The sequence below is a fragment of the Trematomus bernacchii genome, unplaced genomic scaffold (assembly GCF_902827165.1).
Source record: "Trematomus bernacchii unplaced genomic scaffold, fTreBer1.1, whole genome shotgun sequence".
NCBI lineage: Eukaryota > Metazoa > Chordata > Actinopteri > Perciformes > Nototheniidae > Trematomus > Trematomus bernacchii.
Genome location: NW_022987567.1, coordinates 4746151 through 4768772, shown reverse-complemented (window position 1 = coordinate 4768772; position 22622 = coordinate 4746151). Strand labels below are relative to the sequence as shown.

Here is a 22622-nt window from a genome sequence, read left to right as displayed (position 1 = left end):
CATGGGTAAAAATCATTAGTTAGTTTGACCCATTTCAACGTCTTTCCTGAGCGGATTTCCGAAAAAATATTGTTATACAAACGTTAATAAATATGTAAAAATATGTTTAATTTAAAACGGTTTTGACAATGCAGTTTCGTTGTTGCAGGTTTTGCAAAGTTGGTGGTTGTTTACTTCCCACTTTTAGTGGTAGTAATTTCATTCAATGTTGATGTAAAAATTTGAAAAAGAAAAAAAAAAGCGCATCATTTTACTTTTATATGCTTCGTTCCTATAATGTTGTACATATCAAAGGCTACTTTGTGATACAATAAGTTCAGATGGAATTACTCTGTGATATATCATGTGCCATATTTTTGTGAATCCAACATTTTTGTGGTTTTTCATATTGTTTTCATTCCTTTCAATAAATGCCACAATTGTATTATTTTTAACACTAAAACGTATTGAGGTTCAAATATCATATGGTTGCCAACACTTGAACTCCAGAAAAAGTTTTTTTTTAAAAAGCAAGACCTGTAAATGTGTAACGCATCAAATGAAACATATTATATTAGATGCTAATTACTTCAATGTCATTTCTATTTATTTTCCTAAATGTGTTTGTTTTTTTAGAGCAGACAGCTAAAATAGATTTTGGGTTGTCTGTTGCAAGCTCAATCAGTATTTCTTTTTCAGTGCATGGACTATAAAGGTTTGTAGTTGTTGTCGGGCTGACAGCGCATTTAATGCAAAGTATAAGTTAGGGTTACATGGTCATCAGTGTAACATTTGTACAGTTATTGCATTTTAACTGTTCAACGTGTTACAAATAAACAACTTTATACTTTTGCTATGTGTCTGTCTTAATATCAGCTAGAGTACACAGGCGACTGTATATTTTATGTTACGAGTGTACCAGGGTGAATAACAGCCTTCAGTAGTAGAAGAAATAGCCTTTTTTTAAGTACACGTTGCAGCATTGCACTAGGTCAGGGGTCACCAACCTTTTTTAGGGTGAGGGCTACTTTAAAAAAATAAAACAAGTCAGGGGCTACTTTTACTTTTCTTTTCTTTTTTTGCGGTGTATATATTTAGCACATTTTAACATTATGATATTCTGACCTTTAACCTTTGTTTGCTGTTTGGGTCTGTGGGACCCGTTTGCAGTGTTTACTAAAAGAACATGTATGCAATCTAATTATTTTAACCTGCTTTATTTGGGGGTGGACGGGCCTCACCTCCTCCAGGGGGGTCCTCACCTCCTCTAGGGGGGTCGGGGGGCATGCACCCCCAGGAAGATTATTTTTTAATGTTGAAGTGAAATGCATCAATCTGGAGCACTTTGAGCACAACATGAATTGATGGATACAGCTCTCAACACTCAGATGAAAGAGAGCTGTATACTTTTCAATAATCCAAACATCTTTAGAATATGATCACAACCAATAACAAATCATTTAAACTGGTTTATTCTTATCTTATGTTACCTAGTTAGCATTTTTTCTTTTTATGTATGCTTATTTTACTCCCCTTTCAAACTGTTTTTTGATTTTTTTTTACTGTCCTATAGTACACATTGGAATGATTTCTTACTTTATCTATATTAAATAGATAAAGGTATGCTCTCCCTAGCTCTCTCTCTCTCCCTCCCTCCCTCCCCCCCAGCTCTCTCGCTCTCTCTCTCCCCCTCTCTCTCCCTCCCTAGCTCTCTCGCTCGCTCAGAGGCTGTGAGCTCCTCCGTGGCGATCGACGGCTTGCGTTAAAAAAAAAAATAAACATATTTTTAAAGTGGGGGGACACAAACGGGATTTCGAAAAGTGGGGGGGACATTTCCCCCCTGTCCCAGGTGGAAATTACGCCATGCGTGTGTGTGCGTCAAGTGCAATAAAGATATGCAAGTTGCAACACACAGAGTAAAACTCTGCCCCCCATGTGTTGTATAGGCTGCATGATAGGCTGTTCAATGGGGCTGATGTGTTGTGTAGATTCTGCCAGAAGGAAAATCAGCGGGGAGGTGCCACATTGCTTTTCTTCCAGACTGCAACGCTGGTCCCGCAAATCAAGCAAGAACGTGATTGGTAGATATTAATTTTGGGGGTGGGGGGAGGAGGGGTGTTAGATAGATATAGAGTTGTAGTAAGTAGATAGAGTTCGCTATGATTTAGGTTTCGTTTATGCATAGGGTAGATAATTTTAATTACATTTCCTTTTTTGTTTTGTGTATTTTATACATTTTGGATTTGCTTGGCGAGCTATTTTTTAGAACATGCACCGCGGGCGACTCACGTTGCCTCTGCGGGCGACCAAGTGCCCGCGGGCACCGTGTTGGCTACCCCTGCACTAGGTCTTTCATTTAAATTCAATTTAAGTAAAAGTGAATGCATTTACAGTAACATCCTATGAGCATCTTCCTTTCAGGATGCTTAATCCTAATAATGAATTTCAGTGATGAATGCTATGCATGATGTAAGTCTATAGAAACAACTGTTCAGTAAATGTTCTGTGATTACCGAAATCTTGAGAATTTGTATTTACCGCCATTCAAATGACAGCGAGTGTTTTCAAGGGCGTGGCCTTGCGTAGAGGTAAAGTACCCGGATGCGTTGTCTGTCTATTAATTAATAACCACATGATTAACCTGCGCGTGCGGGAAAGAGCTAGCTTAATTGTGTTGCCAACAGCTAGCTACTATTGTTTTTATCTAACTTAACGTTGGAACTTAAGCATTAATACAATATTATTACTTTTCCCATAGCCGTTTGCTTTTTAACTAGTGAAATGATAAAATTAAACTGTGTTCACCTCGACAGGTTTATGGACGACTTCTCTCTGCTAGAACAGGTACATAAGCTAACGTTAGCTAACTCACTGAGGGCTAATTCATGATGACTACCGTCTTATTTATTTGCCTGTTGTACCGTTTGTTCCACTTTGTTATACTTCAGGATAAGTTGAATAATTTGTATTTCTCACATACAAATAATATAGAGGTCTCGGAGGCTGATATTAACACGTATAGTTATTTTAACCGCAGTCATTTTCTGACAATATCAAAGTAAAAACGGAATGCTATTAACGTTATGTTCAAAGAATATGATTACCATTAGCTAATGGTAATCGTTAGCTGCTAATGTTTGGTTTGTTTGTTTGTATGTTTTACTATTTATTTTGTGTTTAACCTAACGTCAATTTACGTCAGAGTTGAGAAGGTTACTAAAATGTATTCCGTTGTAATTACTAAAGACCTGTAGAAAACATGTAATCATCAGTAACCTAATGTTAGTACTCTAATGGTATATTATGTTGTACAGTAAAGTATGATTGAAGGAATCAGTTAAGTATGTCAATGATATGATATCATGAAAAAAGTCAGGATATAGTAGTTATAAAATATTATATACATTGTATAGTATGTTTACGTTGAAAAGTTGAAATCTTGCTAGAAATCCCTTTGTTTTTAAATATGTACCAGTAATCTGTAGACATATTTCTTTAACATAACTGTAAGGGAATATATTTACCTTTTTTGTATCCTATTTACATAACCGTTACATGTAAACCATTACTACCCGAGCCTGATTATTGTCAGCTATCAGTATAGATAAATAGGTGGGTAGGTATAATGTATAGTATTTACTCTTGTTTTATTTATTTTTTAAACAGAAAATTGCAGAGGTTAATGGCAAAAATAACATGTTTGAGATCATGCTGGAGGATGCCAGTAGACAAATGAAATTCTATCAGACCAAAGAGAAAAGTCTGATTGAGGGTGAGTTTTTGTTTTTGTGTACTATACAGTATTTACTTCCTAAGATCTGAGATCCTTGTAGAGCTTGATTCTGTTTGTGTATGTCTCCCTCTACTGGTACATCTGCTGAATGACACCATCCTGATCTACTGTAGCTTCTCTATATTTCAGAAATCCAATTCTTAATTTCTGCAAATGTAAAGATGGGCTGATATATAAGGAAGCATTATTTGCCCTGAGGTTCAATGATAACATATTGATGAAAGTATTCTTCAGTATATTGTGCACATGTCCACTCTACATCTGGACAGACTGCCATTATTTGTATAGTTTATCTCCTTAAAGCAAACTGTTATATTCTTATTGTACTTTTTTGAGTAGTAGTTCTATAGTTGCTCCCTTTCTACAAATGAATACCTTGTTGAAGACTGCACATACATTTCTCCCTACAGAAATTCAAGCTATACATTTTAACATCCTAAAAATGTTCAGTGGTGGCATAAGCTTTATGTCTCTCATTGAGTTTTTTTCTTTTATATCAGAAGCCAATGATATACATATGTATAGTTGCTAATTATTGGTCTACTTGTTGCAGAAAGAGACAGTCTCCTCGTCACAGTGAACCGGCTGCAGCAGACTCTACAGGAGCAGTGCAACCTCAGAGGTCTGAACAATAACCCACTACACACATGTTCCCAAAAGAAATACAATTACTTATAAAAAACAGTCTGTCTTTTGTCAGGGGAAAAAAAAGTACAATCCTATGCACCCATGTATGTACAGATTTAACAAAAGAGTTTAAAATGAATATGTCTACTTTCAATTAATAGCTGGATTTAATAGCACTCCAGTTGATTCAAGTCGTGCTTTGAAAAATGTCAAAATTGTGATATTTATTCAAAATTACACTTTTATCACATGTAAGAAACCACTCAGCACCATTTATTTATAGTACACTTCTAGATAAAGGGATTTTCATAATGATTCTTCTGAATATGTCCATATTGTAGTGGAGAATGAGAGACTGAAGAGTGAAATGGCAAGCCTGAAACAACACAATGAGAGAGCAGCTGAGGTAAGAAAGAAAGCAGGAGGAATTTATTGCGAAGTTAATTAAATACAGGAGTGTACGAAGACGTTTTATTGAAAGGGATTGTTTCCAGTTTCATAGATAGTCTGTGGTCAAGGTTCTGTTTTCTTTAAGTTATGGTAGGAATTGTTCCTAATAGCTACCAATAAGAACTATCTGAATTGCTTAAAAAAATTAAAAAAGGTGAATTTACGTTTGATTAGGTTGTATACAATTGTTTGTGTGCCTACTATTAACGTAAGGAATGTTGAGCTTTTTTAGCTTTGGGACAACATTTATGAAAAAAATATATGTATATGATTAAATACAAAAGTGGCAATGTGTATTTTTTATGAATATATTTTTTATAAAAAATAAAAAACTAAGCTGTGAGCACCTCATGTGGTCAGAATCAAAAGGGGAACATTGGTTGTCGTGAAAGTTGCCACATTAGAGAATGACAAAAAACCATTTGACTTGTTAGGCAATAATAAGAAATAACATTGAGATACATATATTAGTTTTGTTGGGTTTTCAACAGGATGGAAAAGCTGAGCTTCAGCGGCTCATCGGTGAAATGAGAGCAGAAGGAGAGAGACACCAGAGGGAGCTAGAGACCGTGAGGCAGCAGAGCAGGAGAGAGGCAGAGGACGCCCACAGAGAGGGGCTCCACCAGTGTAAGTCAAACCACAAGATGACAATATTTAACAACTAGTACCAACCGAAAAACAAACGTGAAAGTTAGAAATCAGTAATGTATGGGTGTGTGAGAATGTGAAACAAACTAAACAACAGAGCAGGGATGGTGTGGGGCTTTTTGACCCAAGACTCTCAGGTTCAAGCAGAGAGAACAAACTGAGCAATTTCCTCAATCAATGTTGTTGCTAATAATAACATATCCCACACTGTTGAAATATAATAATCCCCCTAGATTTTGTATACAGACTATAATAACATATTTGTTTTTTTCATAACACCAGGGATATTTTTCAACCCTTGTGTTGTGTTCAAAAGCTTTTACCGTTCATGGTGTTCGCGGGTCAATTTTGACCCATGATTTATCTCAGTCCAAAACACTCACAAATAATGACTATCATCCAATATTGTTTTAACTACATCATAACTAACTTATTATGCATTCATAACCGTACAATCCTGTTGTAATTTAATTGTATGGTTCCAAAAAACATTACACCACATATTTAAGTAAAACATGTGATTCAATTCACTCATTATATTTCCTATAGTGAAGACAGTGGATCATTACGTTATCTGACTATAATAGACTATTCGAATACAATCTCCCCAAAAAAAGTTTTAAAGTATTGTTACAGTGGATGAAGGGGGTGGGGGTGGGGTGTCTAAAGTCAAAGATGAATCTTGATTGTGCCAAATTTGACCCCGAGTCCCCCAAAACAATGCTGCTGGGTCTCCCCAGACCCGAACACCAAATTATACACTTTCTTTTTTAGAGACCTTCAGACTTGGCTAAAATTGTCAAAATCATCGATATCGTGAAGCCTTGCTCCGATAGAAAAAACTAGAGCGTAGTTATTATATAATTTTAACTTGTCACGGGAGACTCGAACACAACATAAGGGTTAAAGAAACTGTAATTTAAAGGGTTACCATTCAGAAAATGTATGAATATGTGATAGAGATTGATGTTGGTAAAAAGATAAAACTCAGTAAAAGTGGAATTTTAAGTGATACATACGTGTTGATACATTTTGTCAGATGTGTCCTTTTATATATATATATTTAAATGTCTAATGTAAGCAAAGGTATTAAGCCTCTTTCCCTTCAATTTCCAGTCAAGCGATATTAAAGTGACAATATTAGAGCTTCATGGCAACAATGATGTCAGCCGCCAGCATCAGAGAGCAGAGGCAAAAGACCTAAATAGTAAAAATGTATATATGTATATTTCTGACAGCGGACGTTAAAGATGCTGAAGTAAAGACTCTTTTGGAGAAAAAGGATCTGGATCTGGGGGAATTGAAGAAGAGGCTGAAGGGTCAGGAGAGGGAGAGGCAGAGCGAGCTCCTCAAGTTACAGATGGAGGTAAAGAAAAAGCTTCTGCTGGAGATATCACCACACATAAAGAAGAAGTCACAAACAATTATTTTTTTCTGAGTTGACAAGACTGTTGTGTAATGCCCACATTGAATAAGTATAGCCTGGTATTGGGTTATTATGCAATACAGCTGTATTTATAAAGCACTTTAAAACCTCCAGACCAAAGTGCTGTACAGCAGGGCTATTCAATTAGTTTGGAATGGGGCCGGTTGGTGAAAATGATCCAAAGCAAGGGGCCGGGAAAAAGATGGCTTGAAATATGAGCAATCATATTAAGAGCTTCAGATACAGTTAACACTACAACAGCAGTGGAGACAGAAGTGCATATATTGTGTTTAATTAAATCAAACAACATAGCCCCAAGGCCTTTATAGATCTAAATGGAACTCAGTAGGCCTACATGTGAAGCTAATTTAACCATCAACATCATTTCATTTGATTTCATTTAGGTGAAATGATCTAATCATTCACGCAGAGATGCAATCAATGACAGGAGTTGTCACTACAGTAGCTACTAGGTGGGTTCGAAACCCGAGCCCGCCGAAGTTTTCTGGCAATGTCTTCCCCTCTATCTCTCAATGTAACACCCTCTCTGGAATAAAGGCACTCTGGCCCAAAAGAAAATCTTTTAAAAAAAGAAGTAGATTAGATGTTAACATTATACTCAGAGGGTCAAATAAACAAATCACACAGCACAGCTCACACACCATAAAACAAGTACAAGTAAATAACAATTTAAATGCAACAATCTAAAAGATTTCAATACACTAAGGAGAAGAGGTGGGTTTTAAGAAGCGATGTAAAAACAGACTTATTGATTATGATTACCCAATATAAAGGTCCAGCTTCTCTTAAAGCAGCTTGTGATTGTTTTGCTGTGTACGTTTTGACAGTTTGGTGCGAAGTTAGCCAGAGTTCAGAGTACAGCTCAGTGGAGCCAGCAGCAGCAGCAGCAGCAGCAGCAGCATGGCTCCAACCTGCTTCCTCAGAGCGTCTTCAAGAGGGTGAGCAGCCCACACACTACTTCATTCAAAGTCAACTTTATTGTCAATCTTCCAGTTTGTGTGTACAGACCGAGAGATCGAAATACCGTTTCCCACAATCCCGAATATAAAAACAAATGTATATAAAGGTATGTGTGCAGATATGTATATACGCTGAATCAAAGACACATTTTTACATGTGCACACATTAAGACCTAAATAAAAACACAACAATCAATATATACAAAATAACAGTCACTTCAATATTTGAGAATGTACATTAATGCAAAATTGTCCATAGAATGTGCAAAATATTAGTGCAAGATTACAGAGGTTAACTAACAAGGTACAAATCACATAAAAAAGTGATCTATCCGTGGTGCAGGAAGGTTTTTCCCACTGTCAAGCAGTTTGTGCAAGAATGAGGAGAACTTCATGAGCCAAAGTGATGTCTAATCGTGCAAGGGGAGTGAGATTTGAACCTTAAACCTTTCACTACTTCCGCTGAGATCAAAGCAAACTGTATTGGATTTAACCTGGATGTCTCATCCTGTAATTCCCCAGCTTCTAAGAAACATCCTAGAAGCTACTTCCTAGCATGCCCCATCATCATTTAGGTTGCACACTGAGAGGCGACAGCGCTAATGCATATGTTTGGTTCTCATTTGCCAAGTAAAGATCTCCTCGATATTTTGAGTTAAGGTGAATGCTTTGTGACAACGCTGCTGTGGGCTCTTGCACTACTGATGACGGAGCTCAACAAGACTTTATTTTCTGAGGGAAAAATATATTTGCACTGGTGTAAATATATGATGTAATTATGTAACCCTCGGAACCAGCCACACCTGTGCGCCTAAAAGTGCGCTTAGTACTAGTTTATACTTATACAGTGTTTCCCCTACCATTGTCTTCCGCCAACGGAGCCCCGCGCCCCCCCTGAAATTCAAGGTGTTTAAAAAATATATATATATATATATATATATATATATATATATATATATATATAGCACCAAATTGCAACTGATCTATATCTACTGTCACTTTTCACATTGAACATGTGCTCTTTTATTAAATAAACTAAACTCTTTTAAGTTGTGAGTTTAGGGTTTTTGACCCTAAGGAACACTGATGCAGTAATCAATAACAATAATCCACAGCTCCTCTCTCTGCTCCAGAGGATTATATATATCCCAATACCACCCCACCCCCCCCCCTCCACGCTCAGGCAGCACCCCCCCAAAGCAGTAAACCTAGGGGAAACACTGTTATATATATATATGTGTGTATACTTGGGTCTATAAAATGGGAGAAAGTGAAAAACGTGGATCCGTCGTTCCAAAGCCCAAACAGAAAAAGATATTCAAATGTGTGTGTCAAACAGATTATCAATGTAGTTTGCGACTACTCTGTTAGTTTAATTTGATTAATTGTTAATTGATTAATCGTGTCAGCTCTAATTGTTAGAAGCTGTGTCGGGCACATCAAGTTCTCAGAACCTTGGAAGAAATGTCTAACAGCTTCTTGTGCCATATTTCTAATGTGAGAATGTGCTGCTTTTCTTTTTTCCATATCATTGTGAAGGATATGGAAATGTGAGGATGTCACCTTACAGTCTGGTCATCTGTAATGTGCATTTAGAAGGCTGCATTATCAAGAGAATACATAAGGGATAACAGCTAATAGCAACCATTCCTAAGAATCCCTGAATCAAAGTGGATTATTTAGTTAAACATCATCACTGTGTGTGTGTGTGTGTGTGTGTGTGTGTGTGTGTGTGTGTGTGTGTGTGTGTGTGTGTGTGTGTGTGTGTGTGTGTGTGTGTGTGTGTGTGTGTGTGTGTGTGTGTGTGTGTGTGTGTGTGTGTGTGTGTGTGTGTGTGTGTGTGTGTGTGTGTGTGTGTGTGTGTGTGTGTGTGTGTGTGTGTGTGTGTGTGTGTGTGTGTGTGTGTGTGTCCACAGAAGCTGCAGTTCTTCCAGGAGGAGAAAAACAAAGAGATTGCGGTTCTGCGTCAGAGAATCAAAGAGTTGGAAGAGAACAGCCGGCTGAAGAAGAGGAAGGTCTAGGTGTTCAGAAGCTCCACAGGTGCATGAGTCTCCTTCAGAGGACTAAAGCCATTTCCATATTTGTATATATCAGTTTCATTTACAAGAAAACCAGTTCCTGTAGAGATGTTGACGTACTTTACATACTGCTTGTTTGATCTTTAATGCTAGACTCTGCAGGTGACGGCACGTTTGACCGCAGGCCAAGTTCTTGTCTAAGGCTTTAATCCAATCAGACGCCTGCATGGGGGGGGGGGGGGGGGGGGGGGGGCATTGAAGAAGTAGAAGTGAGTAAAGTAGATAGCTGGAAGGCCAATCCCATTCCAAGAATTCGACTCAACGAACTTGTGTTCTACGTATCTAGACTTTTTTTCAAGCAGGGCTTTTGAACTGTAGTTCCCATTGTTGAATTTTATGAAAGTTAAGAAGAACTTTTACATCTACTTGAATACATTTAAAAATCTGTTTCTTTATTTGGCTATATCAACTGACTTTTACTAATTTATTTATTAGATGACAGTGGAGTGTTCCCTGAGAAAATGTATATTTATGAGTTCAAAAGGGCTCCTGAGCATTACTCCTGCCTACAAACATTAATACCAAATCAGCATTCCTGTGGTTGCTTATTATATGTAATATATATATATACCGACACTGCAACTATATTGGATTTTGAAAATAAAATGAATATGCATAATATGTACAATTTCCACATTAAAATGTCTAAAAACGACTAGACCCATTTAACATGTTTGGTTGAGTTGTGTAATTCAATTTTTCCCAATGTATCCTACAATTTTCAGAACAACAGAGATTTTAACCAAGGTAACCGTTTCATTTGGTGGCCTGTATCTCCTTTGTGCAATTATCAGAGTTGTGGTTGTCTGCCAGAAACTCATTATAAATTGAAATTGTTTCCAGTTTTAAGTACATTTTTACTCTCAACATCCATGTTGTTTCTTACTATACATTCAAACCGGATGAAGGATATCAGTCATCAGACGTCTGGATCTGAGGTTTTCAGTTGTTTTTACCAGCTTTTATCAACAGGTCAGTTTGTTTTGGAGATGAAGAGACCTCTGTGAAGTATATGGCCCTGTTTAAAACATCCTGAAAGTTTTAAAATAAAGCCTCACAATTTGAAAAGCTAAATGTATAAAAATAAGTATTTACAAGATGAGAAAATGTAGATAAAAGTAAGTACAATAAGAATATGTCAATTTACCCTGAGAATAAAATATTTTAAAGGTGCTGAGTTTGCCGCTATAAAAGCTGTAGCACTAAATGTTGTAAGCTGAATATATTTAGGGTTTTTTTGGCTGGAAAAAGTGTAAAATGAACAAGAAGTTTCATGAAAAAGACCAGTCAATAATGAAAACAATGGTGCTCCAAGTAGGCGTTAATAACTCTCTTGAGGACTTTTGAGTGTAGTATGTCCCTGCTGTTCCTCCGCTGCCCCTCAAGGACACCACACCTGTATAAAACGCTCCTCCTGCTGCAGTGTGACCTGGAGTTTTGTAATCCCTTTATCTCTGCTGCTCAGCTTCTAAAGCGGACGGACAGAGGGAGCTAATCTCTCTAGGAACATCGCCTTACACCCTTACATAACATTTCATCTTCACAAGAGCCCAGTGATCAACTCCATAGTGTCTCACACAACACCTGCAAACCAATACTGTAGTTATGCACACTGTGGATACAAATACATATTCACATTCGTCATCTTTTGAATCCCTTTTGGCCACTTTTTGATGCCGTGAGGTGATGCAAGCCATTTGAAGGGATTGACATCGAAGCAAGTTTAAACCAGGATTAGAGTTCATGACACCACCTTAATCCTTCATCAGTGGAGAGGAACAAGTGAGCTGGGTACAGTGGGCTGCTGGAGGACACAGACAGCCAGCATGTGAGCGTACGAAGTAAAAAAAGGTGGTTGCCGAAACCACTTCTGCGTGTAATGGAGTCCACGGCTGACAGCAGTTTGGAAACTTGGTAAGAAACAAGTCTTTTTCTATATTCTTGATGTCTTTGTTAAATAGTTATATAGCCATTTAAAAGTTTACACAATGGTAGTCCAGTAAACGTGCAGTATTATGGGTACAAACTGTTGTAAGGCATCTATTAAAGTCCTACGTCATATTGCTACCATGAAGTAGAGCTTTATCAAGAAGGTCCCAAAAAAAACCAATAATTTTACTATTTTTTTTTTATGTTTTAATGCCAGAAATTGTGTTTTCAGCATCTTAAATATGGAGATGTGCTGCTTTCCTCTCTTTATTATAATGTTAGAGTTCATATATTTTGTGTTGGACTGACATAACAAGCGATGTAAAGACATTACCTTAGCCTGTATGCAACAAATTGAATTTTATACTATTTTCCAACTTTTAAAGTTATTAAATGTAATAATAAGAATAATCTTTAATTGCAGCCCTACTGTGATGCACCAGATGACTTCAGGTGTAGAATAATTATAATTGATAATAAAGGAACAGGCATCTGGTATCACCTCTTACCCTCTCTTAATGCACTTTCCAGTGAAATATAAATGTGGTTTTTAACATCCTATTAGCTACAAGGTAAACAGTTACCAAACTACTGAACCAAACAATGAGCAGTCAAAGACTTTGTAACCGTGTCTTTGCAGATGAGCCGCTCTTCAGCCGGCAGCAGGCATGCTGGGTAGGCAGTACCAGGTGGCGAGCACCAGGCTCCACCACAGCCGGTACAGCCTGACGGACACCTCTGAGGTGGGCCCCGAGGACGAGGAGGCGTACCCCCCGCCGCGCCCCAGCCCCCTGCAGAAGCTCACCACAGACTTGTGCAAGGACGATAAGACCATCAAGGACCTGGTGGTGGGCCGCAGGGTGGGCTTCTACAAGGTCCGCGGGGAGATCGGCTCCGGGACGTTCTCCAGGGTCAAGTTGGCTTTCCACGCTCTGACTAAAGGTGCATGTAAAAGATATCAGACTGTGGGAATAACCTTTAACCTTTGCCTGGGATCCTTTCACTTGTGCACATGGCTTTAATGTCCAATCCCTTTTACTTAAACAAAAGGGATACACTCAGCTTATACACAGCTTTTGGGTATGGGGGTTCATGCTAAGTTATAGTGGATGGAGTCTCTTGTTAAATATCAGGAACAACAAAAGTCTGCATATACACTTTATACACACTACACATAAAGTAGAGTATTGCACAACTCTAAAAATGACACCCACCCATCAGGTGTTCACAATCATATGATGCATTGTGGGTATTGTATGCTTGACTTGACATTCATGGATGCAGACACTAGGCACATATAATATAATAATTCCTTAAAGGTAGGGTAGGTAAGTTTGAGAAACCGGCTCGAGATACACTTTTTGTTATATTCCATGGAATGCTCTTAACATCCCGATAGCAATGAATATTTTAAGTGCTTTGACAAAAAAATCCATAATAAAATGTCATCTGTGGAAGCTGTAATACTGTAAAAAGTACGATCAATCATTTGAGCCGGCCCGGCTAAAATAACTGGATGGCCTACCTGCCTGTCAGCCTTCCATCTGTGCACAAACTTATCTCGTGCCCTCATTGGTCATGTGCGCGTTCGTGTGTGTTGGAGGAGGGGCTCTGTAAGGAAGTGGCAGATTTTCTCCGGTTGTGTATTTTCAAATTCTAGCGATCTCGAGCCGGTTTCTCAAATGTACCGACCCTACCTTTAATGAATTACATTTACATAACCCAAACTCCAGGTCATGTTAGCAAAACTCTGGTCCTTCTGCTTTTGTCTTCATTATTAGTAAATCAGAACTCTTTAGTAGTATTTCATATAAGATGTCGTGCAGTAGTAATGCAGGCTGCAAAAAAAACAGTATTTTCATTATCAGTAGATCAGAAGATCATATCTAAAATGTCAGGAAGTAGTGGAACAACTCATTCAAAAAGATCCAAGAGTCCAATGTGATGTTTTCAAACAGATCGAAACCCCAAGATATTTTATGAATGATATAAAAGTAAGGAAATTAGAGCGATCAGAACCACAGAAAGTGTGGCTCTTTTGCTCAGGTGAGTAGATATGTGATCATTACAGTTGGTAACTGTTTTTGTATTTAATAAGAAAGGTTGTTCAGTGTGTAAGTTTGTGTTCAAAACTTAATGTACATTTGAATCTCTGTTTTTGTGATGATTCATAATCAATTATAATAACTGTTACAGCACTAAGATATCAACAGACAGGCTGAAAGTGATGTCTTCAAACACATTTCTTGCCTGTCCAACAATCCAAACACTACATAGTATTAAATTAAAATATTATGAGTATCAAAATCTGACCTTAACACATGTTCTGTTCATTGAATGTAATGCCCCTGTGTCCTCCTCATAGACAAAGTGGCCCTGAAGATCCTGGACAGGACCCGGTTGGACAGCCACGCCCAGCGCCTGCTCTCCAGGGAGATCAGCACCATGGAGAGCCTGCGCCACCCCAACGTGGTGTGTCTGTACGAGGTGGTGGAGACGCCCAGCCGCCTGTTCCTGGTGCTGGAGTACGCCGGAGGAGGAGACCTGCACAACAGGATCTGCACCGAGACCAAACTGTCCGACGTCACCTGCAAGATCACCTTCGCCCAGATCCTCTCTGCCATCAAATATATGGTGAGAGATCAAACTCTGGGTTCATTTTTACCACCGTGAAGTTGTATTTATTTAGTCTATTAAGTTATCAGATATTTTATGTTGCAGCTTGATTGCAGGGACTCAACTGAGAGCATAGAAACACTACAGCGGTGCAGTGATGACATCTTTTCGAGGCGAACCAGGAAGTTAGCATTGCTCCCTCAACAAAAAGCAATGGAATATTTCTGTTGGACTTTGGAATAAGCAGAAAACAAGCCCTATGTCAAACATACATTTATATTTGTTACACGTTATGTAGGATGATCTCCAAATTGAACCACAACTTTTATGATTTTTGAGGCATAAATGGAGTAGCCAGAAATGAAAAGGTTCGGCTATAAACAAACTACATCACAATCGCATGGCACCACCGCTAAGCGAAAGATGACGTTTAAAAACGTGTTAGCAACAGTTGTTATTAAGACACCTAAATGCTTCGGACATTCACAAGTGGGGTATTAACTGATTTCAAAACTGTAAAAACAATTTATTGGTCGTAGAACAAACGTGAAGAACACAGCTTGTGTCTTCAGCTTAAGTTGTATGATTTGTTTTAAGGAAGTGGATTGGTTTAAAACGTGTCTGATCACTATGTTTTTATGGATTCCATTATCATTTTAATCCATTTTAATTATGTTTCACCGTGCAGCACAACCGCAACATCATCCACCGCGACTTGAAGGCGGAGAACGTCCTGCTCACCAGCACCGGCTGCGTGAAGGTGGCAGACTTTGGGTTCAGCACGCAGATCTCCGAGCGCAGCGACGCGCTGGACACCTTCTGCGGCTCCCCGCCGTACGCCGCCCCGGAGCTGTTCAGGGAGGAGTGCTACCTGGGGCCCCCGGTGGACGTGTGGGCCATGGGGGTCGTGCTCTTCTTCATGGTGACCGGCACCATGCCGTTCCGCGCCGACACCATTGGAAAACTGCGGCGCTGCGTCATCGAGTGCGCCTACACCGTGCCGCCCTGGGTGCCCGGCCCCTGCCAGAGGCTCATCAAGGGCATCCTGAAGGCGGCCCCCGACGAGCGCGACGCCCTGGACCAGATGATGGGCTGCAATTGGCTCCTCCCTGTGGAGTTCCCCTGGTCCCTGGTGCACCCGGAGCCGTCGAGCTCTCTGCAGAGCCTGCTGGACTCGGAGCGGGGCAGCATGGAGGAGGAGGTGGAGGAGGAGGTGAGGGCCACGCTGGAGGAGCTGGGCTTCAGCGCGGAGCACCTGCCAGACAGCCAGACCAAACACAGCCGCAGCCCCGTCACGGGGGTGTACCGCATCCTGCTGCACCGCGCCCAGAAGAGGAGGGGCTGCGACTGTCCCCCGGTGGTGCGAGGGATGGTGAGCGACCCCAAGAGGGAGGGGCTCAGCACCTACAGGGGCCTCAAACACACATCCAAACTCTGTGTGCTCTCATAAAAAGACTGGCAGAACTGTTTTTATATATTTTCTACAAGCATGGAATTAGTGGCTTTTTTGTTTTTTTACATTTCACATTGTGTTTCCACACTTTTTGCAGTTTTGTGCTTTAAATATTATTTTTCATTTCCTTCAATAGCAGAAAGTGTTTTTTAAAAGTGCCTGACACATTTAAACAAACCTAATGGTTGTGAAATAAAAAATAAATAAAGATTCTGACTCCTGCTTTTTTTATTTAATTTTTTTTAGGTTTGGAGATCTGATTCAAAGAAAAAAGCTCAAGTTAGAGATGAACATTATACAAATAGTAATCATTTAATGTAACTTATTGTTACTTTTGGACACTTTAAATTGAATAAAAAGTCACAAATGCTCTTTGCAGCCGCAAACATTTTTAGTTCAAAATAAAACCAGATTTTTGTGCAAAAAGTATTTCATGCAAAATATTTGTGTGCACCTGATTTGAGCTTTGCACACTTTGGAGTGCAGGGGAAATAAGAGACATAATGTGTTTATTACACTTGCACACATGAGTTCTGTGTCCTAAAATTGTTGAGGAAAAAAAAGTCGTGTGTGCAGGAAAAAAAAACTGTGTGTGTGTGGGTGGGGGGGGGGGTGGCAGCAGAGCAGATCTCGCGTCATTGTGCTTTGTTTACCAAAAGTTTCGCGAAGTGCCTGCTAGTAAATAGTAGTCCCGACAGCAGCTGGCAGGACACCAGATGATGCCCGGGACAAACCGGCCCAAACCAGCCAGACCCGACCCCTGCAGCCCCTCTGGCACTGGCAAACTCCCTCACCCCCATCTCTCCCCAGCTCCTCCCAGGCCGCCCTCCCCGACCCCCACCTGCAGGACGCGGCAGATGGCGCGGCGTGGCTGCGGAGAGACATCTGCAGGCCGAACAATGGGAGCTCTGTGCGGCCCGCTGGAGCTGACAGGCCGGGAGCTGCAGCCTTTGTGCCCGGATCTATACACATGCAGATGAGGTCTGCTGGAGGAGGGACCACGGAGGGTTTTTTTTGTACTGCAGGCACACCAGATGACAGGCCTTAGCGCCTTCCATGCAAATCTGCTGAGTTTGAAACTTTTGTTAGTTTCATTACCCCCCCTCCCTCTTCTCTGACCCCGTCAACCCAAAACACACAACTCATCTTTGCAAGAGAAAGTGAAAACACAACACACCATCGTATTCTTTGTTTTGTTTTTATTAAGCGTTTTCCACTTACAATTTCTAAAGTGAAACTGTTAGAAGATAAACATTATTTTTTTCAAACATTTTCCAAAAAATGTCAACATCATGATCACAAGTTCATAGTTTCATTTCTGTCTTACATAATTATATGTTTATAAGACAATATTACAATTATCATTGTTTTTTTACTTTATTAAGCCATTTTCTAAAGTGAAACCTTTAGAGAATAAACTTTTCTCATTATTTTCTTTTTATATTTTAGAATATTTGTTGTCATCGTTAAATTTCTAAAGTGAAACCTTTAGAGAATTAAGACATTTCTGGAAAGTGGGAAACATATCCGCTGATTGCAACTGTTGTCATGTTACTCAGCGAAGAGGTCGTCTTCAAAAAGTCTCTTTTTTAGACAACCTCTTCCTCAGCACCGCTTCTTCTCCTGCTGCGCGTGCTTTCAACGTGCGACGTTTGCTCTGTGGGACCACAGGACGCAACACTCGCATCTCCTCCCTCTCCAAACCTCATCCACACAAAGAATGAGGGTCGATGCGTCGCTCTTGTGGCATACCGGACTCTCATTCACATAAAGAAGGAGAGTCATCTTGGCATGGACGGGACAAGAGGCGACGGTTCACGGGGGGCCACCTTGGGCCGGCGCCGTGCTGCCTGGACGGAAATCCTCCTCAGGAGTATCCAGGGATGAGCAGAAACAGGGTCATCCGTCAGGATGAGTATTCCTAGATGAGAAGCTTTAACAGCATCTGAGCATAGAGAGGAGCCGAGGCCCGATCAGCGCCCGGGGAGGCTGATCTCAGGAACCCAGTCGTTGAGACTGCGGCTCTCCTCACAGAACAGGTGCAGCTTCGCCAGAGCAGGGTCCTCCCAAGACCCTTCAGCTGGGTTCTGTTGAAAATGAAGAGGAAATATGGTTTAGTGATGTGCTCCTTTCCAAAAAGCACCAAAAATACACTTCTCAAATGATTTAGAACCACATATTCTGAGCTCTACATACCGTGATCAGGACGCAGTGGGCATCTTCAAGCTGCTCCGCCTTGTCTCCAACGATCTCAGCCAGACGCTGCATGTCGCTCACTCTGACGATGCTGATGTCGTTGTCAAAGCAGAAGGACTGGATGAGGGTGAAGTGGATCTGCAGAGCAATATCGCACTCGAACTCCTCATCCGTGGCCAGGACGCAGAAAGACACGCTGTCTGGATCACTGTAGGGACAAAATAAAAGCAACAAGCCATGAGATTCCATCCAAAACCTACCCAAAGTGTGTAAAATCACTGATTTAAATGTTGAAACATTCAGTTGGGAGTTTCATACTTACAGGTTCATAATTTTGGCGCACTCATAGACGCCAACAGTCAGGGAGTCGTTTTCTTTAGCGGTCACCAGGACCTCTTCCAAGGCGTTACCGGTGCACTGGGCACGCTCGATGGGCTTCTGGATCAGAACTTCTTCAAGAGTCATGATGAAGATGATGAAGATTATTCCACGAAGGAAATAGATTTAGATAGTTTCAGTAAATCCGAAAGGGAGTAGAGTGCCTTCTGAGTCGCAGCCTCCCCTCTTTATACTCTGCAGCTCGTGCGGGGCAGTGAAAGCGCTGCGCCCTGATTGGCTGGGAGATGAATGGTGTATTGGTATGATAATGCTATTGTCACACTGTGGCTCGTGGCAGATTGATGGGGGTCATCGAGCCACGCACGCCCCCCCTCTGAGTGCTTGCAGCCTGGACTGAAACTAAAAATAGCTTCATTAAAATAAAAAGAAGTGTTAGCACTTTAGTGCAAATGACAGAAAACTCAGCCTTTCTGTATATTTCATATTATTTATTCTACTTTATATATATTTATTTTTCCAATGTTTTGCATGTCGATCTTCACAGTTTATGATCATTTTGTTTTATGTTCGTTATATGTTTAACTCCATGTGCAGTGCCTTGTATGCTGCTGCAACCAAACCATTTCCAAATTAAGGATAAAAATGCATAATATAATATAATTGTTAAGCATGCATAACATTGCATGCATTTATAATAATTATTAAAACTCACAAGCTGCATAATGTGTGCAACAGTGGGGACAAAATAATAGAAAATAACTGAGATTTTATCCTAAAATGATCCAAACTAACTGATATGATTCATTTACATGTGCACATCTTCAGCAGCATTTGTTAAACCCCATAATGCACCTTCCTGACTTTCAAACATTCAATCTGAAATGACATCTTTCTTGTTTTTTAGGTTTTTTGTTGACATTTTGCAGCACCAACATGGAGAAAGTGTGCAGCGCCCCCTCCCCCTCCAGCACAGTGAAAGGGCAGGTGGATGATGCCATCTGTGGACTAGAGGCTGGCCATAAAAACGGCCCATTGTGAGCACAGAAGCCCTCTATTATTACGGCCATCCATACAAATGCAAATGAGGAGCGCGTGCCAGAACGCTGTGGGTGCTGCGCAATCTGCACTGCTGGCCCATGCTGACCACGTGTCCACCATCAGCTGGCCCTGCTCGCTTTTTATGTATTTACTCTGGGGAGTTCAGGGGCCACACGAACTGAATTCTAAAGCAGAACTTGTGAAGTTGATTGCACTTTTGTTTTGAGTTTTGGTGGGTGGAGTCATCAAATGTCTCCATCTGGAGGATTGAATTAAACCTATTTTTGACAACTTTAGGAATCAAGAAACTTTTACGCAATGTATTATATCTGTGTATGCAACATTTGTTTTGATGATGTTTATCTGTGCATTTAAATTCAGTTGTTTATGACACCCTTTTGTTTCACTTTTACGCACGACCAAACGTTTAAGCACAACTATATTTAGGTCATATTTTTACAAGTGTGTTTAGATACACTAAATGTCTTTATCTATATCCATCCATATATAGGTTATAAACTATTTTTCTGTGAACCTTCTATTCATTTGTGATCACTTTTACGCACGACTAAACTTTTACGCACGACTCAAATACATCTGGCTTACTGATAACGCAGTATCTCCCTAATAGTTCGTGCTTATTTGGTTCTATTCTATCTGCATAATAATCCAAAGCTCATCTCGCATCAGGTCAGACCTGCTGCCACTGCTGCGTAAATAGAGGAGGGGGGTTGGCTGTGCAGGAGACACAGGTTGGCGGTGATTGATTCAGCGCTATTGTTCTGCAGCAGGGAGAACGGCAGATGGAGAACTGTCGCTATGAGGGACCCCCCTTCTCCCCTCTCCTAAACCCAGGTCAACACCGACCCCTGGGCGCGCCGATCCTTTGTCTACAAGTCTCCACATTCGCCAGGCTGTTGTCTGAGTTTTGATTAAATTTGAATGCCAAAGAGTCGTGCTTATGGGCTAAACTTTCACAATGAAAAGTGTTATCTCCAAATGGTGCCAGACACGTAAAGGCAGATGTAAATCAAGTTCGGGTTGCGCTATAAACACGTGCTAGAAGGCTCAAAGTGTTTGTTTTTTATAACAACACAACTCTTATCTGTGCATTACACCAAATGTGTTTATGTATATATCATCGCTTTTACTTTCTGCAAACTCATCAGCACATCAGCTGCATGCTAACGTTTGATTTGGAACCAGCTGAGGGAGGTTCAAACACTGAGCTATTTTAGGAAGGATCAGCTTGCATGGCCACAGGGCAGGCAGGCAGGCGCGTGCAAATCGATACCGACCCATTGTTGCTGCAGCACATCTGCCACACGGAGGCCTCCTCTGCAGCGCGCGACAGGTGTTGGTGGTCAAAGCTCTTTTTTTTCCTGGTGACCTGCGGCGACTCGTAAACCCTGAACCTCTTTGTAGGGATAGAAGGGCTCTAAAGCTGCAGGATGAGATGTTGATGTGGGGTGTGGGGTGTGGGGTGTGCAAATAGGACTTAAGGTTGAGGGAAATAAAAGTACATAAAGAAAAAGTATAATATTTTAATTCATAAATAAAATAAGTGTTTTTTGAGACAAAACAGCCAACTTTTGTGTTTTTCTGCATTCTAGTTACATGTATGTGTCACTTGCACCATTCTATTGCATTAATTTATTTTAATTTTGTCTTGCATTATTGGCTATTTCTTTTATGTGTTTCTGTGTTGGATTGTTGGAAGAGCCTGCGATTTAAGATTTGGATTTCCAATAATAACGTTTGCAAAGTGCATATTACAATAAAGCCTTTGCATTTAACTGAACAAGAAGGTATTTATCCAGCTACCTTTTTTCAACCTCAAAACTTTAAAATCCTATTTCCAGTGGACTGAAAACTGCCCCTCACGCGCAGCAGGTGCTGCCTGACTTGCTTTGTCTGCTCCCCCCCCTTCACCTCCCTCCACCTCCCTCCCGCGGGGACAGATGGTATCTCTCGGTTGCTATGGGGAGTGATGCAGACTGAGCGATAAAGCACGCAGGCATCTCCAGATGCCACGCGCCTCAAGTGAGGGCCGGCCTTTAGGCATGCAAAGCAGCGGCGCGTGCCACATCTACAAAAAACAGTGCATGCAGTGAAATTGGTCTTGCGTTATAAAAGTGTGCCTGACGTCCTATGCAAATAAGATGCATGGTATCTTTGCATTATGATGACACATGAAAAAGTACCAACTGCAACGTGTTAATTGATCACTGGATCTCCAAACTTCCAATAATGTTATATTTTGATTTCGTAATAGTTGATTACCTGGAAAGAAGTTTAATCTGCAAATATGTTGTAACTGCATAACAGTCATTCGGAGCACCATACTGTTTTGGCAAATGTTTGCAAACTTTGTGTGTATTTGAGTGCATACTGTACATTTGGAATGTTACTCTTTACAAGTAGCCTTGTTTTCCAAAACATTAGGTAAAATCCCCATTTTAAAGAAACTCCCAAAATGTAGTACATTTTTGTAATACTCCTTAAATAGTTTGTATATACTCTGTTGATAACATCAGCTAAAGTCTTTAGATAAACTACAATTACATCAAGGCAAAAAAACATGCTTATCATATGCCTTAGATCCAAAAGCATTTAATGTTGTACGTAAAGGAAAAAAGAAGGAAATATGTTTGCTTTTTTTTAAAACCATAATAACGAGGGATGATAATCAAAAAAATGAACACTTACATATTTAGAGTAAAGCTGATTGCAATACAGTTATTATGATGGGGACTATCATATGTGCTCATAATCTCTTCAAAGTGGCACTCATTCAGACTTTCAAACCTTTTTTGGAGGCTTTAACAACAAACACACAATGCAGTGAAAAGATCACTTTTGACATGAATATATCTGAAGAGAAACCTTCAAAAGTAGTTTAAAAACGGACATGCATCTTGAAATATGCAATAATATAGAAGAACAACATCAAAACAAAACATTTCTTGAACATTTACTTTAGTTATTTTGAACAGCTCCAGGCAGATATGATTTCCATATATTTTCTGTTCAGCAGAACATCGAAAAGACTCCTGCTTGTGGTGGGGAA

General features: G+C 40.1%; 3 protein-coding genes across 3 annotated transcripts; 2 read left to right on the top strand and 1 right to left on the bottom strand.

Moving 5' to 3' along the window:
• The first annotated feature begins 2760 nt into the window (after positions 1–2760).
• LOC117478727 (coiled-coil domain-containing protein 152-like) lies at positions 2761–10091 on the top strand. The gene is made up of 8 exons (XM_034125629.1): positions 2761–2823; positions 3646–3751; positions 4326–4394; positions 4741–4805; positions 5341–5476; positions 6736–6863; positions 7772–7882; positions 9820–10091. The coding sequence occupies exons 1-8, from the start codon at positions 2761–2763 to the stop codon at positions 9922–9924; spliced, it is 783 nt and encodes a 260-aa protein (XP_033981520.1). The 3' UTR covers positions 9925–10091.
• Positions 10092–12578: 2487 nt separating this feature from the next.
• On the top strand, positions 12579–16047 carry si:ch211-22d5.2 (serine/threonine-protein kinase NIM1). The gene is made up of 3 exons (XM_034126033.1): positions 12579–12852; positions 14276–14544; positions 15215–16047. The coding sequence occupies exons 1-3, from the start codon at positions 12579–12581 to the stop codon at positions 15974–15976; spliced, it is 1305 nt and encodes a 434-aa protein (XP_033981924.1). The 3' UTR covers positions 15977–16047.
• Positions 16048–17277: 1230 nt separating this feature from the next.
• Positions 17278–18690, bottom strand: gadd45gb.1 (growth arrest and DNA-damage-inducible, gamma b, tandem duplicate 1). The gene is made up of 3 exons (XM_034125933.1): positions 18498–18690; positions 18176–18383; positions 17278–18066 (listed from the first exon to the last, which is right to left on the bottom strand). The coding sequence occupies exons 1-3, from the start codon at positions 18638–18640 to the stop codon at positions 17953–17955; spliced, it is 465 nt and encodes a 154-aa protein (XP_033981824.1). The 5' UTR covers positions 18641–18690; the 3' UTR covers positions 17278–17952.
• Between the last annotated feature and the right edge of the window lie 3932 nt (positions 18691–22622).

What these genes read in the sequence shown, in the direction of transcription:
- LOC117478727 (XM_034125629.1), top strand. Translation starts at nt 2,761, where the DNA reads ATGATAAAATTAAACTGTGTTCACCTCGACAGGTTTATGGACGACTTC. An exon ending in AGAGAAAAGTCTGATTGAGG is followed by an intron (nt 3,752 to 4,325) that starts GTGAGTTTTTGT and finishes TACTTGTTGCAG; the next exon opens with AAAGAGACAGTCTCCTCGTC. An exon ending in GGAGCAGTGCAACCTCAGAG is followed by an intron (nt 4,395 to 4,740) that starts GTCTGAACAATA and finishes TCCATATTGTAG; the next exon opens with TGGAGAATGAGAGACTGAAG.
- si:ch211-22d5.2 (XM_034126033.1), top strand. Translation starts at nt 12,579, where the DNA reads ATGCTGGGTAGGCAGTACCAGGTGGCGAGCACCAGGCTCCACCACAGC. An exon ending in TTTCCACGCTCTGACTAAAG is followed by an intron (nt 12,853 to 14,275) that starts GTGCATGTAAAA and finishes TCCTCCTCATAG; the next exon opens with ACAAAGTGGCCCTGAAGATC. An exon ending in TCTCTGCCATCAAATATATG is followed by an intron (nt 14,545 to 15,214) that starts GTGAGAGATCAA and finishes TTCACCGTGCAG; the next exon opens with CACAACCGCAACATCATCCA.
- gadd45gb.1 (XM_034125933.1), bottom strand. Translation starts at nt 18,640, where the DNA reads ATGACTCTTGAAGAAGTTCTGATCCAGAAGCCCATCGAGCGTGCCCAG. An exon ending in TGCGCCAAAATTATGAACCT is followed by an intron (nt 18,384 to 18,497) that starts GTAAGTATGAAA and finishes TTGTCCCTACAG; the next exon opens with TGATCCAGACAGCGTGTCTT. An exon ending in CCCACTGCGTCCTGATCACG is followed by an intron (nt 18,067 to 18,175) that starts GTATGTAGAGCT and finishes CATTTTCAACAG; the next exon opens with AACCCAGCTGAAGGGTCTTG.